A 19,570-nucleotide genomic window follows, 5' to 3' on the forward strand; every position below is an offset into this window, starting at 1 on the left:
AAGATCAACCAGAAGTTTAATCACTCACAGTCAGGAGAAAATAAATAAATAAACAAAAATCAAGCAAGCAAAACCATATAAGGAAGAGATCAAAATCACTCCATCATGACTATGAGCAAACAGAAGCTAGAACTGCTCGATTCACTGTTGTCTGAAGCAGAATATTTTCTTTCAGCTTGAAAAACTGAAAGACATTCTCAAGCATAGCTTGACAGTGTGGCAGAAGATGGGAAATAAAATAAGATTTCAACTGAAGATGAATTACATCTCTCTGCCAATAAGGGATTTCTATTTCTTACAAACTAATTTTCAAAGCTTCCCATGGAACAAATGTGAAAAGGATTGAGGATCAAAGATACAAAGAAACTGCTGTAGTCTGCAAGTAATTTGAGGGCTAACACCACTTCCAAATCTTATTTTCTGGCCTTATACAAATCATCTCAAAATGGGAAAGTTAAGAGAAAGTTCCAGAGAATAGAACACTCCTCTGTTCACAGTCTGCTGCAGCTACTCAGCATTTCCCAGTCACAGATCCCTAAAGTCACTTCAGAATAAGCACATAAAAACATCTGTATAAATGGCTACTGAAATCAGTAAGCCTCAAGATAAAGGTGATGGTGAGAAAAAGATTAGAGAATTTAGGAAATACAAAAGGATTTAGGATGGTTAAAAATAACGTGCGTATTTCAACAAAACAATCTAAACTGAATTATGGAGAGGGACGGAGAATTTGAGAAGGTTATGGAGTTCAATTTGTGACCTTGTTTCTTGAATAATGAAAGTACATCTGCCTGCGCCATCATTTCCACATACGGCAGGCTGCTCTGTGCAAACATAACCATTTGATAGATTTTGTTGTCCTCAAACCAAGGAGAGCTTAGATGCCTGATTCTGCCTCTCAGCTAACAGACATACTTCATGTTGCAACTCCATACTGCTTTTTTCCAGATATATTTAATATATTGTAGTTCATTTAATCAAAAATGTTGTTGTCAACAGACACCAAACCTGCTGTTTACTTGCACAACTTACTTTCAGCAGATACAAATAAGAAAACTCTGCTCCAGTGTGCGAAGTGAAAGTGAGAAAGCACATTTTCCTATCAAGTGCTATGCAAGTAGTTTTGTATCTCTTTGTTACTTGGATTCTATCTCCATAGTGAACTCCCTTCCACTTCAGAAGGAGAAGGCATTCAGCTACCATTTTGTTCTTCTCCCAAACCTAAAGCACACTGGAGCCCAAGTAGAGATACCCTCTTCACCCTCAGGGGTCAAGCCTGTAATTTAATTTTTGCTGCAGAGTATGGGAAGAAGAAATCTAGAGACAAATACCAATCTGGAAGATCACAGAAACTGGAATTTATTGAATTTGGCTTCAATATTTAACGAAAACAGATGTTTACTTATTGTTTTTAATGTTCAGCTTCTTCTAGAGCTAGTCATACTTTCTTCCTTATATCCTGTATAATGTTTCCTTTTCTCCATAACAAACACTGGTCACCAGGCACCTTTCAAGGATCAAGAACTTGATGTGTTAATCTGATCCACAGAGCTGCAACTGACTTCTAGTAACCTCTAATGTCTTGAAAAATCCTGGGTGTCCAAGATCCACCAAGAGAACACTTAAGTGAGCAATATATCAGAAGACAAATCCATTTTAACTCTGTGAAATTGCATGGTATAAAAAGGCACTCATTTTGCTAGGGATCTCAGCAGTGAAGCTCAATGTCACTTTTTGTACTTCGGATTATCGAGTCCCAACATTTGATGAGATGCTTCACAAAATGCAGTTCTCAAACTTGAAATACATAGTTCTGATATGACATCTACTAGACCAGCTGAATAAAAATGCTATATAGCAACAGCTTACCACTTTATAAGTATCTGAAGAGTGTTAAACCCTACAAACTTCAATAACAAATACATTATAAAGCTTGCAAGAGAACATGGGCCGACCACAGTCTGTAAGATTAAATTCTAGTATTTCTGTCTTTACATCCTATTTGGATGTCATCTTTATGAAGTAAACATGGGCAGAGTAAACAGAATAAACTTTCTTTCTTACCTGGATATCTAAAATCAGTCCCTCTATCTGTTTTTGTTGATTGTCTATGACCTAGAATATAAAATTGAGTAATTTAATAGGCTTGAAACTCTAAAGCCTGTGGCTTTTTTTTTTTTCTTTAAATCAACTTAGAGGTGTGTAGCCACAGATTTTACATGATATCTTTGAAAAACCAAATGACAAGACAGAGTTTAACTCTCATACAACTGCAAATAAATACAAAATAATTCAACTGAACAGAAGCAGATATTGAAGAAAAAACAGATTTAGCAATAAATGTATAATTTGTTACAGAGATAATTGTTCCTAAAGTAAAAAACAAAATAACAAACAAAAAGCAAATACAGGATTCAAGGTCAAAAATACCACATGTAGTTTGCAGACTAACCTTACTGGCTTTTTCGTTCTTTTCTTTGAGACATTCATTCTCATTCTGAAGCTGCTTTGTGTCCAACATTGGAAGGCGAATACCATCTTCCAGGCACTTTTCTACTTTCTGCTGCAAGCTGCCATTCAATATAAAAAAAAGAATTGACTGTACTGAGAAAATGCAGAAAAGCTTTATGTTCTGGCAAAAAAAGAGGAAGTTTTACCATTTTCCAAACAGAACTGCAAAATCATAACACTAGCAGAATCCAGCCTAATGAATGAGCAAACCAACAGTGGATAAATGAAACAGAAACCCTAAATGACTGAAGTACCTGTGGTACTGACTACAGTCAACTTAGGTAAAAATGATTTTATGGACCAGACATGGTATATCTCCAGAAGGGCACAGATCCAGCAGTATGGCATAAGGAGAAGGCAGATAAGACCAAGGAAAACTTTGTGTAAGTTCACAGCTGCTCTGTGCCGCTGACCAGCACTGGTCAGAGCAGTCTTTGAGCTTCTCCAAGTTACAGGAGCCTTAAAAATCCAACTTTGTCACAGGAGCATGTGTGACCCAAAGCAGAATCCAGAATGTGAGGCAGCACTGAGTACTGGCAGCCCACCTTGCACACCCTCTTTATCTGGCTTGCCAGGGAGTCATGAGGCCATTTCTGCCAGCTGCTTCCACACCAAGGCATAACATTCAGGCCTTCCGCAGCTAAAATCAAGCTCCCAGAATCATACAGCTTTTGCCTGCTCACCTTCACTCAGAAAGAACACAGATTTTATTAGTATTAATCTTGCTGCCTAATTTAGAAACGAAGGGTCACTTCAGCTATTTGTAGGCTTTCAGAAAAGACAAAATGATCCCCCTCTAGATTATGAGGGCACAAAGAAAAAAGGCCTTTCGTTGGTAAGATGGAAACAATGTGTCAACAATTTGGCTGGCAAGACATCCTCACTAGCTTGCCTTTCATCATGGAAACACTTTCAGACTGCTATGGCATGCATGTTTACGCAAGGGTGGGACACTGAACTGCAGTGACATCCACATAAAATATTGAAAGTGATTCTCCCTACCTTTTTTATTTGTTTGTTATTAAACAAAATGTTGTATCTCTGCTGATCTAAAATGTACCACTGTATCTCCAAGTTTCATCTGGAATCTTCACAGGGCAACCCATCCTACTGTAGTTGGCTTTGTTGCTTTTTTCCAACACAGTTCTACAAGTTCAATGATAGCAGACAAGCAACAGCTACATTTCTCTGTAAGTATCCCTCAGATTCAGTGAAAAGATAAGAGACAGCTACAGTTTATTTAAATCTTTGACCCTTAACTGATAAACCCTTCAGCTAATATCCACGGGAGCTTTTCTGCAGTTTGTGACAAGATTAGTTACAAAGAAGGAATGCTGACAGTTTCTATACAGTGCTCCTTTGCTGAACATGTTTACTCTATCCTCTGCCTGGCAGCAGCCTGTGATGCCACAGGTGTCCTACATCTTCAGAAATCGGAGCAAGGAATTTCTAAACAGACTTCTCTATGGTATTCCTTGCAACTTGATACAAACCAACTCTTGTTGGATTTTCTACTGCATTACACAGCCATTCTGCAGAGTAATAAACTTATGCCACAAAGTCCTTAATATTGCAATAGAGTGTAAGTGGAAAACAAAACAAAACATTATATATTGATATTAGTTGGTAAAGCACATCTCCAGGGCTCAGTTCAGGCAGCTGTTCATACCTCTGCACTGTCGTAACCAGCTCTTTTTCTTTTTTCTTCTGACACACCAGTTGCATTTCTCTCTCTCTACATTGAGATCGAGCCTCTCCAAGTTTCTTCTCCAACTCAGTCATAGTTTCTTGAAGTTGCTTGTTCTTCTCCTCTAGAATTTGCAGCTAACACAGGTTACATTAGTCAGACACAAGGCCATATTAGAAGAGCTCACAGCAGGCCACAGCTTGGCACTTATTCTATGTATAGTGTTAGCCCCATCACAGTTATGTAAGTATGACAATACCTTATAGCTACTAGTTTTAGTCTCCTAAAACGCTGAAACACTTCTCTTCCTCAACAGATAGGGGGAAATGTATTGGAAAACAGTAAAACATTTGACAACAGATATTACAGAGCTTATGTTTGCTTTTAAAAAGTAAAACCAACTCCTTTCATCTTACCCGTTTAGTCTGACCTTCTATATCATCCAGTGTTGGTAGGTCAGCCAGGTATTTTTCTAAGGTTTCAATCCGTCTCTGCTTTTCTTTGTTTTGCTCTGACTCCTTCTGGCATTTCTTTTTCAGGCTGTTAATATAGCGGTCTCTAGTTTTAAGCTAGAAAATAAGAATAAATGTTTTAAGATTACAGTGGAAAATAAACCTGCTTTGGGACAAGAGGCTTTTCAGGAATTATATTCTCAACTGCAAAAAAGCATTAATTACTGAAAGAAAAAAATAAAAATAAAAATCCCAGCAGCACAAACTTCCAGACCCTCCAACCACAGCTGTTCCACCTATGCCTAAAAAGCAAACTGTACAATTTACAAGATAAAATAGATGTATTTTTTTCACAAATGAGCACGTTCATATTAAAATTAAAATAGCTAAGTTGGAAGCGACGTACAAAGATCAAGTTAAACTGCCTGAACACTTCAAGACAAACCAAAAGTTAAAGCACACTATTGAGAGCATTGTCCAAATGCCTCCTGAACACTGACAGGCACAGGACATCAACCACTTTGGTAGGAAGTATGTTGCAGTGCAAAAAATGATGAGGAGATATTTTAGTCTCTTCCCTTCTTCTGACCTAGGAAAATGACTTGAATCACCGAGATCTAAGAACTTAACCCAAGAAGAACTGCAGCCAATAACTGGTCTGTGAAGCCACCTGTCAATTACATCAGGTGACATCAGAACAGAACAGCTGTTTTTCTTAAAGCGCCTTGTACTAAGTTTGCTTATACTGCTGGTACTTTTTGGGGAAAAAAAAAAAAAAAGAGAGAAAGGAAGCAAAAAAAGCAATAGATTTTCCAGTCAGAGTCCAATTTAATGGAAAACAGTATCGCTATTACTCAAAACTGTGTAGTAACTCAAAGACAACAAGCACTTAACATGACAGTAAATGTAAAATGTACTTTTATTTGGTACTAAGGACATCCACCTCAATGAGAAATGAGTGTGACAATGTCAGAGCTGGGAGTTGTGGGCAACAGAAAAGTTTAAATTGATAGTATCTAGAAAGGTTTTTCTAGAAAGAGCCTTCTAAAATAGACCAGAAAACTGAGGATTGCAAAAAAGGCTAAGTCCTTTTTTTTTTTTTTTTTTTCTCCCATTATGACCTCAAAACTGAGCAAAGCTTTCCAAATAATTTAAAATCCCTCAGATTAGACAAAAATCAAACTACACTGCACACTCAAGCGAGGCAAAGTTGCAATTCAGCCATCACTTTCTGCCACAGCATGCCCTGTAGAAACACATACTCTCCCCACAGTCCAAGTCCCAGGACAGCAACTAAAATACATTCAAGTAAGACAAATTGCCAGAAGCATGCGACTGCCCAATATGCAAATCCCTTTTCTTTGTTTCTCACACACCAATAAGGATGAGAAGTTGAACAGTCTGAATACTGCAGTACTTCTGACAAAGATTACATGATTTCTGAATCTTTTTGTTTTCCTGCATATGCACACTAAGAAATTTTCTCACCTACAACCTCTACCTTTCTCATAGCTACAGTGTTTGCCTTCGGATTCCTTCTGTTCTCTTTACATTCTCAGCATCAGCCCAACAGCTCTTTTTCTACCTTCTCCTGAGATGAAAAAAACATTTTATCTTTACCCCCTCCACTCACTCCTGCCATTCTACTGAGAAGACAAGAAAGCTTTGTTGGTTTGCTGTTTTGGTTTTTTTTTTTATTATTATTATTATTTCATCCCTCATGCATGCATATATGACTTAGTTGGGACAGGCTCTCACTACCTGACAATTAAATACTAAAGCATGCCATAGAAACCAAAGGGCTGACCACTAGTACCAACTACCAGTGGTGCCTTGGAGTCTTCACAGCTAATCACAGAAGAGGGAGAAGGAGGAAATAGCAGGGTGCATGTACCTGAACTCAATGTTTTTCAGTTCAGCAGCAGAGCTTACAGATGAAATGCTTCAAAACTATAGCAAGAGCTGCAAAATCTACAGATGCCACAAGGCACACTTGTGCTTGGCAGAAAGAAAAGAAGAAGCTAAGCACTCGTGATAAGAACACTTGTGAAGAGTGATGTAGTATCTACCTTAACAGACTCCTTCATCTTGGAAGCCACAGTCTGCCAAGGTATCTGGCCAGCCACAAAAGAGAAGCCTTTTCAGGCTGCTGAAATTTCAGTGTCCACTGAAGCACTTCCAGTTTACCTCAATTACACACTGAGCACATGTGGAGCCTGAAGAAAACAAACCTCCTCTTCAGGTACCAGTATTATTTGCAAGGCAGTAAAAACACTGCCTTGCTTGGTACGTCAGCATGTGGAAGAGAGGTATGAAGCCAGTAATGAGTAATGGGCACCTCTTCCCTCTGCAGACCCTGCTGTTTCTCAACAGTGTGTCCACTATGTCAGACACAGCACTTCAGACCAAGAAGTCTTCTAGCTCAGTGCGTAATTTCCAACAGGGCCCATATGCAGATATCTACCAGTAAGGAAAGAACGTGGATAACACGTTTTTCCAGTCTCCAGTTGCTTTTGTCCACTTTTCTCCTGAGGCAGTTATGTTTTCTATATTCTTCCGTTGGATATTGGCCTTGTTGCCCTCCTCTGAACCTCTTCCAGTTCCACTGCATCCTGTTTTTGTGATGAGGGAGACTCTTCTAGACCTTTCATCACTGACAATTGATGGACAAGGAAATGGCAGAGTTCCTTATGTTTTTTTCCCTCCCATCTGCACTGGAACAATCACAGCCTGTCTCTTACTGTCAAAAACATATAATCTGCGCACTGTATTTGTTTTGTATTTGTTGTATGTTTAAAATGTCAACATAAGAAAAAATATTTGCAACAGTAGGTAGCTAGAGAATTAGATACACATAGCACGTGTCCTTTTAAACATGCACTTACAAAGCTTATCTAATAGCTAATTTGCTTCAGGCTTCTACCATTTCCCCAGTCGCTGGCTGAGTCTGACTTAGGATTGAAAAGCCTCTTCAAAAACATAAGCATTCCCTCAAAAATAACCCTAGAACAGCTACCAGCCATAATCCTTGTTCAGTACATAAATTCTATTTTTTTGTCCCTTAATGTCTGGTACCACCAACAGGGACACCGAGATTTCTGGGCTTTGGGGTTCTCTGTGCAGGCACAGTTGAGGAACTGCAGAGAGGGCTGTCCCCAGGCTTGGCACCCAGCCTACTGCAGGATCACTACACATTGCCTTCCTCCCTCTGCAGTCTTCCCTCAAACAGGAGGGCATTCAATGTATTACTACAACACATGCTCCTTTCCTGTCCTTTTTCTTGTTGAGAGCCTTTTGTTCAGCACACAGAATGGGTGGGTGCTGTGAGGTGGATCAGATCTGTACAGTGAATTAGGTTCTTGGTAACCAACTATCCAGCTGACACAGACTTTGGGGCACAGCTGCTCAGAACTGCCACCATTCACAGCAGCAGTTCCTACACAGGAACACAGGCACCAAAAACACTAAAAGAAACAAGATGAAGCAGAAGAATTCAGTTTCTGCTCTTCCTGAATGTTACTGGCAATGAAAGGCATACAACAGGATTTATCTGTTCCTTTACTGTACCACATTGCTCCTGCCCCTTGAATCTGCATGAATATAAATCTAAGTACAACAGTAAGGTTTACTGATTAAAGAGAAGGTAACTGCCAACATCTCACTGAACATTACTGATCAATGGCACATTCCAGCCTGCAATAATGACAGGCTGTCGAGACATTCAGAACCACCTTAGGTACTGCTTTGGTTTCCAAAGAAACTTCTTGTCAAGAGAGTTCCAAGAACACAGTTAGCTAAGCCTCCTTCTTGTCTCAGATTGAAGGCTGCTTCATGCTTCCTAAGGAAGTTGCAAGAGAATTGCTTTTTGTTGAGTAGACACCTTCAGCACATCTCAGAGTGTGAGGCCTGCATCTATGCATCATGTTAAAAAGGAGCTTTCATTTCCATGCTTCTCCTGTGTTTTTAGGAAATACTTCAGTTGTTGTAATAAACATACAAGTTAAATGAATTCTTAGGCTTAGAGCTGAGCAGACTTTCTTCAAAATAAGTTTAACTGATATATGGTTAAAATTGCCATTACCAGGTCTGAAATATGCAGAATGATTGATATTTCTTCACTACAGGTTCAGATTTATCCACTTCCAATGCCTACTTTCACAGATAAAGTTTATCTTCATTTTGAAAATAGCTCTGTAATCTTCACACAAAGTTGCTTCCTAACAAGCACAATATATGCCATTTTAACAAGGTCAAAAGGAAATTTGGAACATGAGAGACACTTACTTTTTCTTCCATCTTCTTTTTCTCCTCACTAGATTTGTTTGAAATCTGCTTTAGGAATTCACTGAGTTGTAACTCCTTATTCTCAGCCACTGCAATCTTTCTCTCAAGCTCCTCAAGGTGGGGTGCTGATCTTTCTGAAACGTGAGGTTGCAGCGATGCACTCTCATACTGTGGTTGCTTTCAAAAAGAAAGAGAACAATCATATAAATGAACACACACATACCACTGCATACTTTAACAGCACAGCAGAAAACAGTCTTGCTGGTTTTTTTTTTTTTTTTCCCCCCCTCACTTTCAGGAAGGGTGGAGTTTGATTTTCAAACATTAAAATGTGTGGGAACAGTATGTATCTCAGGAATCTTCTGCAGAGAAAAAAAGAAATGAAAAAATGGAAGCTGGACACTTACATTCACAACATATGAAAACGAACACTGTGTGACATTTCCCCCTCAGATAAACCGAAGAGGTACAACTTTTCTTCCAAAACAAACAAAAACCTCCTTAAAATTCAAAGGGAATGCGTTTTCAAAAAAAAAAAAAAAAAAAAGTCCACTACACTGCCCTATTAGCTCTTACAGAGAAAAAACAGTGTCATATATTCACAGGCATTTTATAAAGTAAGATATGCTCCAACCTCACAGGCTCCGTTAAAGTAGAACATTAGACAGCAGTGAAACGTCAGAGCAATCACAACTGAGATGAGGGGTGCAGGGACAGTCTGAGATAATCGCTACAACCAGATGGCAGGCCTCCTGCCTTCTGTCGTGTCCACCAAAACCCTCCTCCCTTTCTATCTCATGCAGTTCAACATTGTTCTCCCACTTCCACTGCCCACGGAGAGAAAGCACAAAATGGAAATCAACTGCCCGTGGGATGAAAAAGGAGATGCATCCCATTAGGCTTTCAGTTTCATATTCTTTTAATAATATAAACTGGAACCTTTAAAGAAATTATACAGAGAGCTTTTAAAATAACATTCCTTGTGCAAAGCATTATAAGAGATTAAAATCTCCATTAGAGCAGATTTTCATTTGCAAGTTAATCTTATGAAAAGCAAACAAATCAAGCAGAAATCCTAAGACCTATTATAAATTGCTTGTATATTTTAAAGTATGAAAGATGAAAGCATCTGCTGCTTTATTTGAAGTGTATTTGCTATACTAAGGTTACATACATTCACATTTCAGTTTCCATGATTTTTTTTCCTTTCATATTCTTAATCTAGACAGAGTTTTAGGGTATTTTATTAAGAAACTTCTGAAAGCACTGAAATTCACATTCAGAGATCATTTCTATCCACCTTCATACTGAGTTTCTACCTGAACTTTCCTCCCATCTTACACAAAACACACACCTTACACAAAGCTGTGCTATTCCAGGAACATAATTAACATCAGGCTGAAGTATATTAGCTGAGATCCTGGTGCAGCCTGTGACAAAAATGATCAAGTAATAAAAGAGGATGACAAAGCTATTTCTCTGCATTTCTGCCTTTAACATTTTCCTCCAGCACAACCATTTCGACACGTGGAGGTGTTGAGATGGATTGTATCGATACCATCTCTGTAATTACTGCTTTGGGTAGCACCTCCTTGGCCAACTCCACAAATCTTTCATCAGTGTTTTCAAATATTTTATCTTCTAATATCTCCTTATATAGCTGTGTTACACACGTGCTGTTAAAAAACCATCATTTTTGCACAGTGCTGCAATATGAATGAGGATTCTTACCCCACTTTCCTCAGATTTCAAAATAAGCATGTACACAGTATTAATACAACTTAAATTTCTACAAATCTGAAGAAAATAACAACATTTTCAGGATTTTCCACTCTGTGCAATTTACAGTTATCCAAAGACACAACCTTTAATAACTATAAAAACTCAGCATTTTATCCTACAGTGAACTGTGAACATCATTTCAAGTGCAGTTACTGTGTAATTGAAAGATTCTCTAAAACAAAAATATCCACCCTACCTGCAAATTAGTCATGTATGGTTCTTCGCAGTTCACAAGGTGGCTCAGTCTTGCATGTTGAGCTCGTAATTCATTCTCTCTGATTTTCTGATGTAAATTGTTAATCTGCTGCTTTTGCCTGTAATAAATACATTTTATTTGAAGATAAATGGAATTGAACAGAGATCATAATAAAAAAATGATTTTGAGACTAGTACTGGAGAATACTACAGCGATGTATGCAACTTAGTTTCTCTCTTCCACATTGTCAAATGAAACAGTAACAAACAGACAACAGAACCAGATTAAGTATTTCATAATCCTGGATCTACTTTAGCTGTGGGTTGTTTTTTGTTGTTGTTTTTTTTTTTCTCCACTGCAGCTAGACTGCAACAAGCCTAGCTCAACACCAGAACTGGAATCTCATCAGGAGTTCTTAAACTAGAGCTGCCATGCATCCTTCACCTAGGCATCCCCCAACTGGCCTGCACTCAACTGGGAATCATAAATTAATCTTTCAGAAATATATACTTGAACACCAGTTTTGTAGGGCCTGCAGAGCAGCTTCTGTTGTAATTTTTTCTTAACACCCAGAAATGTAAAAGTAGCAAGAATTACACAGAAATTAGAATGCAAACAAATGAAATTCACACCTTTAGTTTACTTGACTGTGCTCTGGCTCCTCTTTCTGAGAGCTGACTTTTGACATAGCTTAAAGAGATTTACAAAGCAAGGAGCAGAAAAATTAAAAAGATGTAATTACAAAAGTTAGTCTGCAGGGCTTTCCTGTGACGCCTGTCTTTCCACGCTGCTCCAGGCCTTTTAAGTTAGTTGCTTCATATACGTTCCCCACCACTACAGTAAAATCCTGCACTACATACTAAAGAATTAAGCCTCTTACACCAATCATTTGGCTAGTGTACAACAGAAATAGCACCACTCTTCCATCACTGTTTAATTCTATCATACACTGTATCACTGTATTTAAATTATTACTTTGTTGGAACTAATGTGACTAGATAGCAAATACAAGAGACATCTCAACCCCAGCCCAAGTTACACGAGAGACAGACTGCCAGCTCTGCTGTTCTCTCTGGGAAGAGCTGGGTACCTCATGAAGTGACTGGAGTGGAGCCATCAGTACCTACCAGAAACACACAGAGTAACTTGCCTGATCAATCTACAAACAGCTTTCATTCGTGCCCAGCAAAGCTGTGGAGTTTGACTCTCTGGTGATCTTCAGAAGCTGTCTGGACATGACCCCGTGAAGCACCTCTGGTTGTCCCTACTTGAACACTATTTGGACCAGATGGACTCAGAGGTCCTTTCTGACCTCAGCTCTTCTTTGATTCTATGTATTTTCCATGTACTCCTTTAATTCTACTTCCTTCTTTTCTTCTCTTTTTTTTTTTTTTTTTTTTTTTTTTTAATATTAGGAGAGCATCAAAGATAGGATACATAGGATACATGTATAAAACTTTGCATGCTCAAAACTTATCTTCCTAACATTTCTCTATTTCTTCAGCTATAAAGAATTACAATGAGTGGGAACTCAGTACAAACAAGTTGCAAATCTGTAGTGCCTTAAGATGACAATTCATAAATAAGAGCAACCGAATGCATTTAGATGACTCCACAGCAAGTCCTAAAATATATAAATAAGTAAATCTGAGGCTTCCCTTTTCAGTTTTACTATTCATAGAAAAAAAGCCCACATAAATGGACTATGTAACACTGAACAACTTTGTACTCAGACTCAGCTCTTTTTGTTAGTGTCTTTCTGTATGAGGGCACATCAATCAAAAAGCTTCAAACTTATTTTGGAAGAAGCGAATTTGAAGATCAAGAAAAAGAGTATGCCTGTAACTTGTAACAGGCCACATACAAGCTCAAGTGCTAGTGTAATCGTGTGAGAAAATATAAAGCCTTGCTGGCTTCTGCTGCATGCTTGGTCACAGAGACTGGGATCATTTATTATGATTTGTCTTAATCCATGAACAGAAGTCGTTTTTCATTTTTTATTACCTTATTACTTACCAGATATAGCTATTACAACATCCCTGCCCCATTTGTTTTAACATTATTCATCCATTTGCCACTCATCCCTTGAAGACAGTATGCAATTTTCTCCTTCTGACTGATTACATCTTAGCAGTGCCTCACTTTATGGGCAGGAATTCAATAGCTCGAGACAAATGCTACAGCCCAGAGTAAGCATTTTTAAATATTTTTGAACCTCCAACTACAGTACCATATTTCATAATCTTTTCGATACCCTAACATATCCCTGTAGGAAAAAAGGTAGAACAAATTAATCCACGACGAAACAGAGCTGCACGAGCGAAGAGTGTAACCACATTTCTTTTTGCTCTGCAAAGCGTGAAACTCTGCCCCATCTGAAACCTGGCCAGCAAAACTTGTCATGTAAATGTTTCACGTCTGTGTAGATCCTGCACAGCTTCTTCACATTACTGCTTCTCTCAAAATATCATTAACCTCATGCCACCCAGAGACAAAAATGCTGTGAACAGCCCAGCAGTCACAAGCAGAGGGAAAGATAAAGCACCATAGAAACATACTTACTATTTACATACAGTCCTGTAAGTCTTTGGAGACTTCATACCAGATGCATTTTCTCACCGATGTTCTCATATGCTAAGACAGTTTTAATCTTCTGTTACCCCACAGCTGTTACTATTAATCTGCAGCATAACCGCAGGCTGCAAACATTATTACAGCACTTTCACAAACACGACCTGCACACTGCAGAGGGGACACTGTCCCCACAAGCCTCCCCATCACCAATCCATCTTCCACCCCAGCAGGTACGTGCTGACTGCCACTCTGGTCAGGCAAAAAACAAAAATAATCCTGAGATGGAAAGATGTGACAGCAAGGCCACTCTCCCCTTGTAACGGCTGCGGTGATTGCAACTCACGTGCACCCTGCATGTTCGCAGAGGGCAGATCAGAGCAGGCTGAAATGCTGTAACCTTTTGCCAAGATTGGTCAAGACTTTTCGCAGCTCTTCCCTCTCTCTAACGAGCCACTAATGGCATCAGCTCTCCCCAGGCATTCACTACATTTATACCTCAGAAGGCAGCCGTGCCTTAACGTAAGTAGGCCCAGGCCTGAGCTCAGGGCACTGGGACTAACAGAAGGCAGTCCTCTACAGAAGCCAGAGCACAACTAGGGTCGGCAGAAACGCTGAACTTCATACCATAACAACTACTCTCATTCACAAATTCCATTTCTCCATCACTGGGTGTTGCAACTCTATGTTGAAGGCAAAGTAACAATTATTGGCACGTTATCTGAGTATCATAGGACTTGTCACAGGATTTCATTCAATCCCGTAAGTCAGATGAGAAAATACTCCAACTTTATGTCCAGACTCATCCTTCCCTTTATACTCAGACTTAAGGAGAGAAGAACAGGAGACACAGTCTTGCTCTAAAGTTGCAAACCAATCATTAGGACTCAAAGGGAAGAAAAGTTTGTTTAAAAATAAACAAATAAGAGAAGTTAAAAAGGCAGAAATAAAAGATATCCTTTCGGGAGGGATATTTAAAAGCGTGCCTTACTTAATTTGATGTTTCAGTAGAAAATATCATTGAAAAGTGTATAAACTTTAACTCTCCCATCCAACCAACTAATGCAAACATAGCACTAATACCACTGCTTTCAGAGACGAATCTGGCATAAATCTTTCCAGCTGCCCTTCAAGGCATAAAAGTCCCCAGGCATGGGGAATATAGGAACAAATGAATTTTGTATCTTCTTTAAATGAGCAAGAATACCACTTCCATTACCCACAGAAGAGCTCTGCAATGAAGATATCGAAGCCACTGTATTGTTGGATTTTACTTTAGATGGGTTAATTTGTCAGTTTTGTTTTGTTTTTCCTCAGGAATAGCCTCCCTGTTATATCCATGTTTTCATTATTATTACTCCAAAAACTTCCATTGATACCATGGGAGTTTCACTCTGAGCCTTTTCACCACCTTTTTTGAACTTCAGACATGATTTATAGATACAGGTACATACAGATAACTTAAGACCAAATCCCAGGTATTTCTTTCTAAAGGGACTCAGCAACAGTGACAGGTTATCCAAGACACAGGGACAAACTTGGTGGTACCGTTTTCACAAATGACTTCACCTTAATTTTAAGTATCTTGGAATACGCATACATTCCAGAATACTTTTAACTGATTATGCACTCCTCTTAGTCCCTCACCAACAGCAAAACAGCCCAGCAGCTGCACTGTTCTCTGGTAATAAGCACTAGCGTGAGCTGGCACAAAGCGATGGTTGCTAGCTCACCTAAAGCCAAGTCTGTGAATCAGCAGCTCACTTTCAGTTGGTACACGCACAATAGAAGAATAGCACACTGCTGCCCAGTCTGCTCAACTCCCTGGATCTTTGCCTGATGCCCACCCACCCTTTTGCTTCCTGAGAGTCCATGGAGGGCTGCAACTTTTACAGTCTGTCTGCCCCTTTGGAAGCAAGGGGCTGGTAGCAGTGCATATTCCCTGTGTTGTTCCTTTGTGTAGACTGACACGGGGAAGACAACACACGGCCCTTCACGAAATGGCGGACAAGCTCATCCCATGCTGGATGACTGAGATTCTATTTATGAAGCTGGTCGTAATCCAGAGGAAAATGACTCTTATCTCTTGACACAAACTGAAGACATTTAAATATGAAAAGAGAAAACTACAGCTACCTGTAAAATATCAGTTCAGGGGGTGTGGAGGGAATCTTGATTTCAATTAATTTGTCGTTCTGTCCTTTGGCTCAAACAAACTTCTTCGAAAACTCAGATCAGCACAAAGAACATGGGGTACAAATACAACGTAGCTCTGCATGCAAAAGCCTGGACTACCTTCAGAGACCAGCATTAATAATAAATAAACTGTTTAATATACAAATTGCTTCTATGTCTCTCTCAGAACATTTGTAGGACATAATTGGCATTCACAACATTTTCTCATATTCACACTGGACTAGTTAACCAGGCACACACACTTAGACAGACACTCGTATGTGCATTTGCCTGGAAACGAGCCACATTTTCTTCAACCTGAGAGCAACTCATCTGTTTCCATAAAATCTTTTCATCACTTATTCTAATATAAAAGCACCTTGAAAAACCTATGGTTGCCAGAGAATTGCCTCCTTTCAACTCTGAAAAGTCTTAAATTAGCATAAATCTAAGAATCCTACATTACAAATGAAGATAAAAGGTCCAGCACCTTCAGACACTCCAGGAACTGAAGAAAGCAGCTTCCTCCACTGCAGAAATCATGTTAGTAATATAATAATGAGTCAAATGAAATCGATGCTCACCTTCAAAGGTTACCGAGAAATCACTGCCTTAGGTGAAAATGCTTCAGAAGATTTTTCTGAGAATCAGAACATGAAGCATAATACAATATGGGTCCTTCAGAAGCAAAAGCATCACTCGTTTCACACCACAGTTAGAGGTACGCTGTTTTGTTTTGATGTTTTAAGAAGCTGGATACTAGTTTTTATATCCCTTTGTTTTAAAGACACAATCTCTTGGGACCAAACGTGCAGAGTACTGATAGAGAGAGAAGTCAGCAGTACACAAAGTCCTAAAAACAATGCAAATACATTTCCGTAACTTGGAAGATAAAGCCAAAGTTTTATAGGACTAAAGCTCATGCAAAAATAGATAGACTCCAACTTCCTATGCAATCAAGTCTTTTTGGCATTGTTTGTTTTCTTTCCTTTCTCTTTCTTCCTCTAGGAATCCAGAATGGATCTTTCTTATAGGTGGATTGTTATTTTTTAAACGACTCTTCTGAATTGCATTGAAGTTTGTTATGCTATTCTGACCCTCAGGAGGCAAGTTAGCACTGACATATGGGGAGGCCAGGTAAAAGCACAGCCAACAACTGCACTTGACTTGGTCAAATGATGTCAGCCATGTAGCCAAGGGGGAGTGAGAAACAAGGGGAACATGGATGTGGCTGCCTGCACAGGCAGAGGATGCTCCCTCCCTCCCACAATGGAGTTTTGCAACTTCTGAGGCCTCCTGACAGCAATCATGCTTGCTCCCATCTCTGTCAATAGTGGGACTTCCTAAAAACATTTAAACTCACAGAAAAGAAAATGAAGCTCCAGAGGATAATATCTGGGATTATTGAGCAAGGACTGAGCATAACTACACAATGCTGTGCTACTAAAGCAGGCAATGTAGAAAGGCAGCCTACAAGAGGGTCACAGCAGGAAGAAAGCCTCAGCTGTCCAACTTTGACACTTCCAGAAGATGTAGAATCAGTTGGAGAGAATTCAAGGAATAAGGAAACCTACCAGAGGTCCAGAAAATATGACCTAGGAGGAAAAGCTTAGTTTTGTAATGATTAAGCTAGGTAATCTCTGAACTGTCCGATCTGGAAACGCTGTAGAACACCTGCGACTGCAGGCTTTAAAGAACAGGTTACATGGGTCATGCTACAGTGTATCCCTGTGGCCTGGAACAACCTAGCCAGGTCCTTCCTACTTCTCATTGGTGCCACAATTCAGGCTGTTATCTAATGAGGGATTGTTACTATTCCATTTCAGCAATATTACTCATACACACTCCTGAAAACTTTTAACTGTTAAAAGTGCTAAAATTCTTACTTAAGGTTTACTGGCCCAAGATACCTCAACCACCAAGTACCAAGGAGATCAGTGACATCAAAAGAAGATAAATTCATGTTTTTGAAGATATTATTGCAAGCAATTAATATTTTACACAGCGAGACACTCAAGAAGGCTCCCCATAGCCTAATCCCTGCACAGGACTCCCCCTGTACAAGTTTGTTCAGATCCAGGGTGACATAAAGCTTCAGTGCTAGTTCATAAAAAATGGCACTAATGGGTCCTTCAATTGGATATGCTAGTGCTGCAGATGCTTTCAGAGCATCCAAAAATTAAGAAATCACAGCCCTGCACTAGCAGTAACATGAACGCTATCAGCCCGCCCAGTCTGACGTCAACAAGTGAAGACAAGTCCATTTGACAGGAGGCAAAGAAAATCTAATACAAATGTTCTAATGAAAACAGTAAAGTGTAATTCAACACTGGATAGAAAGCTAATAATTTAGCAACTGATTACAGACTGTGAATGTTACTATGCTCCGAGGAACTACAGCTATTCACTAAAATGATACTTTTATACCTTTATTTCCATAAAAAGCAGTTCAAATGCCCTTAAGCTGCCTGGACGAGAACATTGCATGCAAAGTGCTATTTTCAGCAGTTTATGTCATATATTCAGATATTTGGCATTTATTCACATTTAATTACGTGCAATCCCTGCCAAACAGAGCCAATACCACAGTAGAGACATCCACAGTGGCTTGCCAGTCACAGGAGAAGTTCATAGTTATACCAAAATGCTGTAATTTCATTTTGTTAATGAACTGAACAGAATACACAACACGGGAACAGCGCTGAGAATTACAATGTGATGCTGTAATTTTCTGAACTAACGCATATACTGTTGGCTCCCTCTGGTGCCAAATGCAATATAGTGTTACACATTAAGCTGCAGAAGAGAGGCAATGACATAATCCAATTCCAGTAACGAGTGTTACAACAGCAGATTTCCTCTTACAAACAAAACTGTTAGGACCCTTTGCCCTTATTCATACTCCGCACCAACAGATTTAAATTGGAAAAAGCATGATACACACCTTTAGTAAGAGCCACTGTGTACCTCTGTACACACATGCCAGGCTCCCTCCCTCATGCCACACTTCCCCTTTATAAAAATAGTTTCTCCCCAGCTCTTTAAGAGTAGACTTAAAAATGGATTTCAAGCTTTGATTTGTTAAATTTGCAGTGATACCTACAGCAGCTTTAAAAGCAAAATTAAACCACTTTTATACCTACACATTTATGCTACTGTGTTCATTTGTATTTGTTCAGATGTACAAATCCAAATAATTTTAACTCATCTACCAGTAAATCTGATGTTCAACAGTGTACAGAATACACATCAAGCCATTTATTCTAGTTACAAATGCTGTTTTTTTCCTAACATTCTACTAATGTCTTTGAATTCCAGTGACACACAAGCTATCCAAGTGTGGTGATTCACATAGCAAGTGTTAATTCTTGAGTTATTTCAAACAAGATCTTGTTTGCAGCTTTTCCAAACTGTTAGATTTCTGTTGCAAAACAAGGAAGTTGAATACTCTTATCCGGATGGGTTGGATTTTTGTTGCCCTTTAATTACCGTGGGATAAGAAGGGAAGCAGGCAGCAGGTTTCTGTTTCCTCTCTGCTGCCTTTACAACAACAAGGCAGAGCACCTCAAGAACACCACTATGTATGCAGCCTTTACTTCCAGCTCATCAACAGATTTAAGCACTTAAGTTGTGGCATTCAACTCCTCTACCTCCTGCTGCAATTCACAGCAGAAGAGCATATGTTAACCTCGAATAAACTGGACAGCAACCAGTGAAATGGCAGCTAGTGACAAGAGCAAGATAAGGGTGTTCTAGGGGTGTTTCTTTTCATTCTGCTGCTTCTTGTACCTCTCAACTGCAAACACCTACACCCAGAGCACCAGTTCAGAGCCCCACCTCCAGCATCCTCTGGCCAACTGCTACACCACTCTTCCAATTTCCAAATGTCACGGGGACAACCTGACCCTCCCC

The 19,570-nt window shown here is 39.3% G+C and overlaps 1 protein-coding gene across 3 annotated transcripts in view; it reads right to left on the reverse strand.

Annotated features, from left to right (window-relative positions):
- Positions 1-19,570, reverse strand: part of CEP85L (centrosomal protein 85 like) — a 141,933-nt gene that overhangs the window by 12,455 nt on the left and 109,908 nt on the right. For 2 of the 3 annotated variants that reach the window (XM_052671081.1, XM_052670987.1), the window contains exons 5-10: positions 10,913-11,030; positions 8,935-9,111; positions 4,615-4,767; positions 4,181-4,335; positions 2,453-2,570; positions 2,065-2,115 (exon numbers count right to left, since the gene is read on the reverse strand). In XM_052671081.1, the coding sequence (XP_052527041.1) occupies positions 2,065-2,115; positions 2,453-2,570; positions 4,181-4,335; positions 4,615-4,767; positions 8,935-9,111; positions 10,913-11,030 (772 nt within the window). Of the gene's footprint in view, positions 1-2,064; positions 2,116-2,452; positions 2,571-4,180; positions 4,336-4,614; positions 4,768-8,934; positions 9,112-10,912; positions 11,031-19,570 lie in introns of those variants that run through there. The other variant, XR_008203493.1, reaches the window with a different exon arrangement.

The sequence above is a fragment of the Tympanuchus pallidicinctus genome, unplaced genomic scaffold, assembly GCF_026119805.1.
Source record: "Tympanuchus pallidicinctus isolate F22 unplaced genomic scaffold, pur_lepc_1.0 scaffold1, whole genome shotgun sequence".
In the NCBI taxonomy this organism is placed as follows: Eukaryota; Metazoa; Chordata; class Aves; order Galliformes; family Phasianidae; genus Tympanuchus; species Tympanuchus pallidicinctus.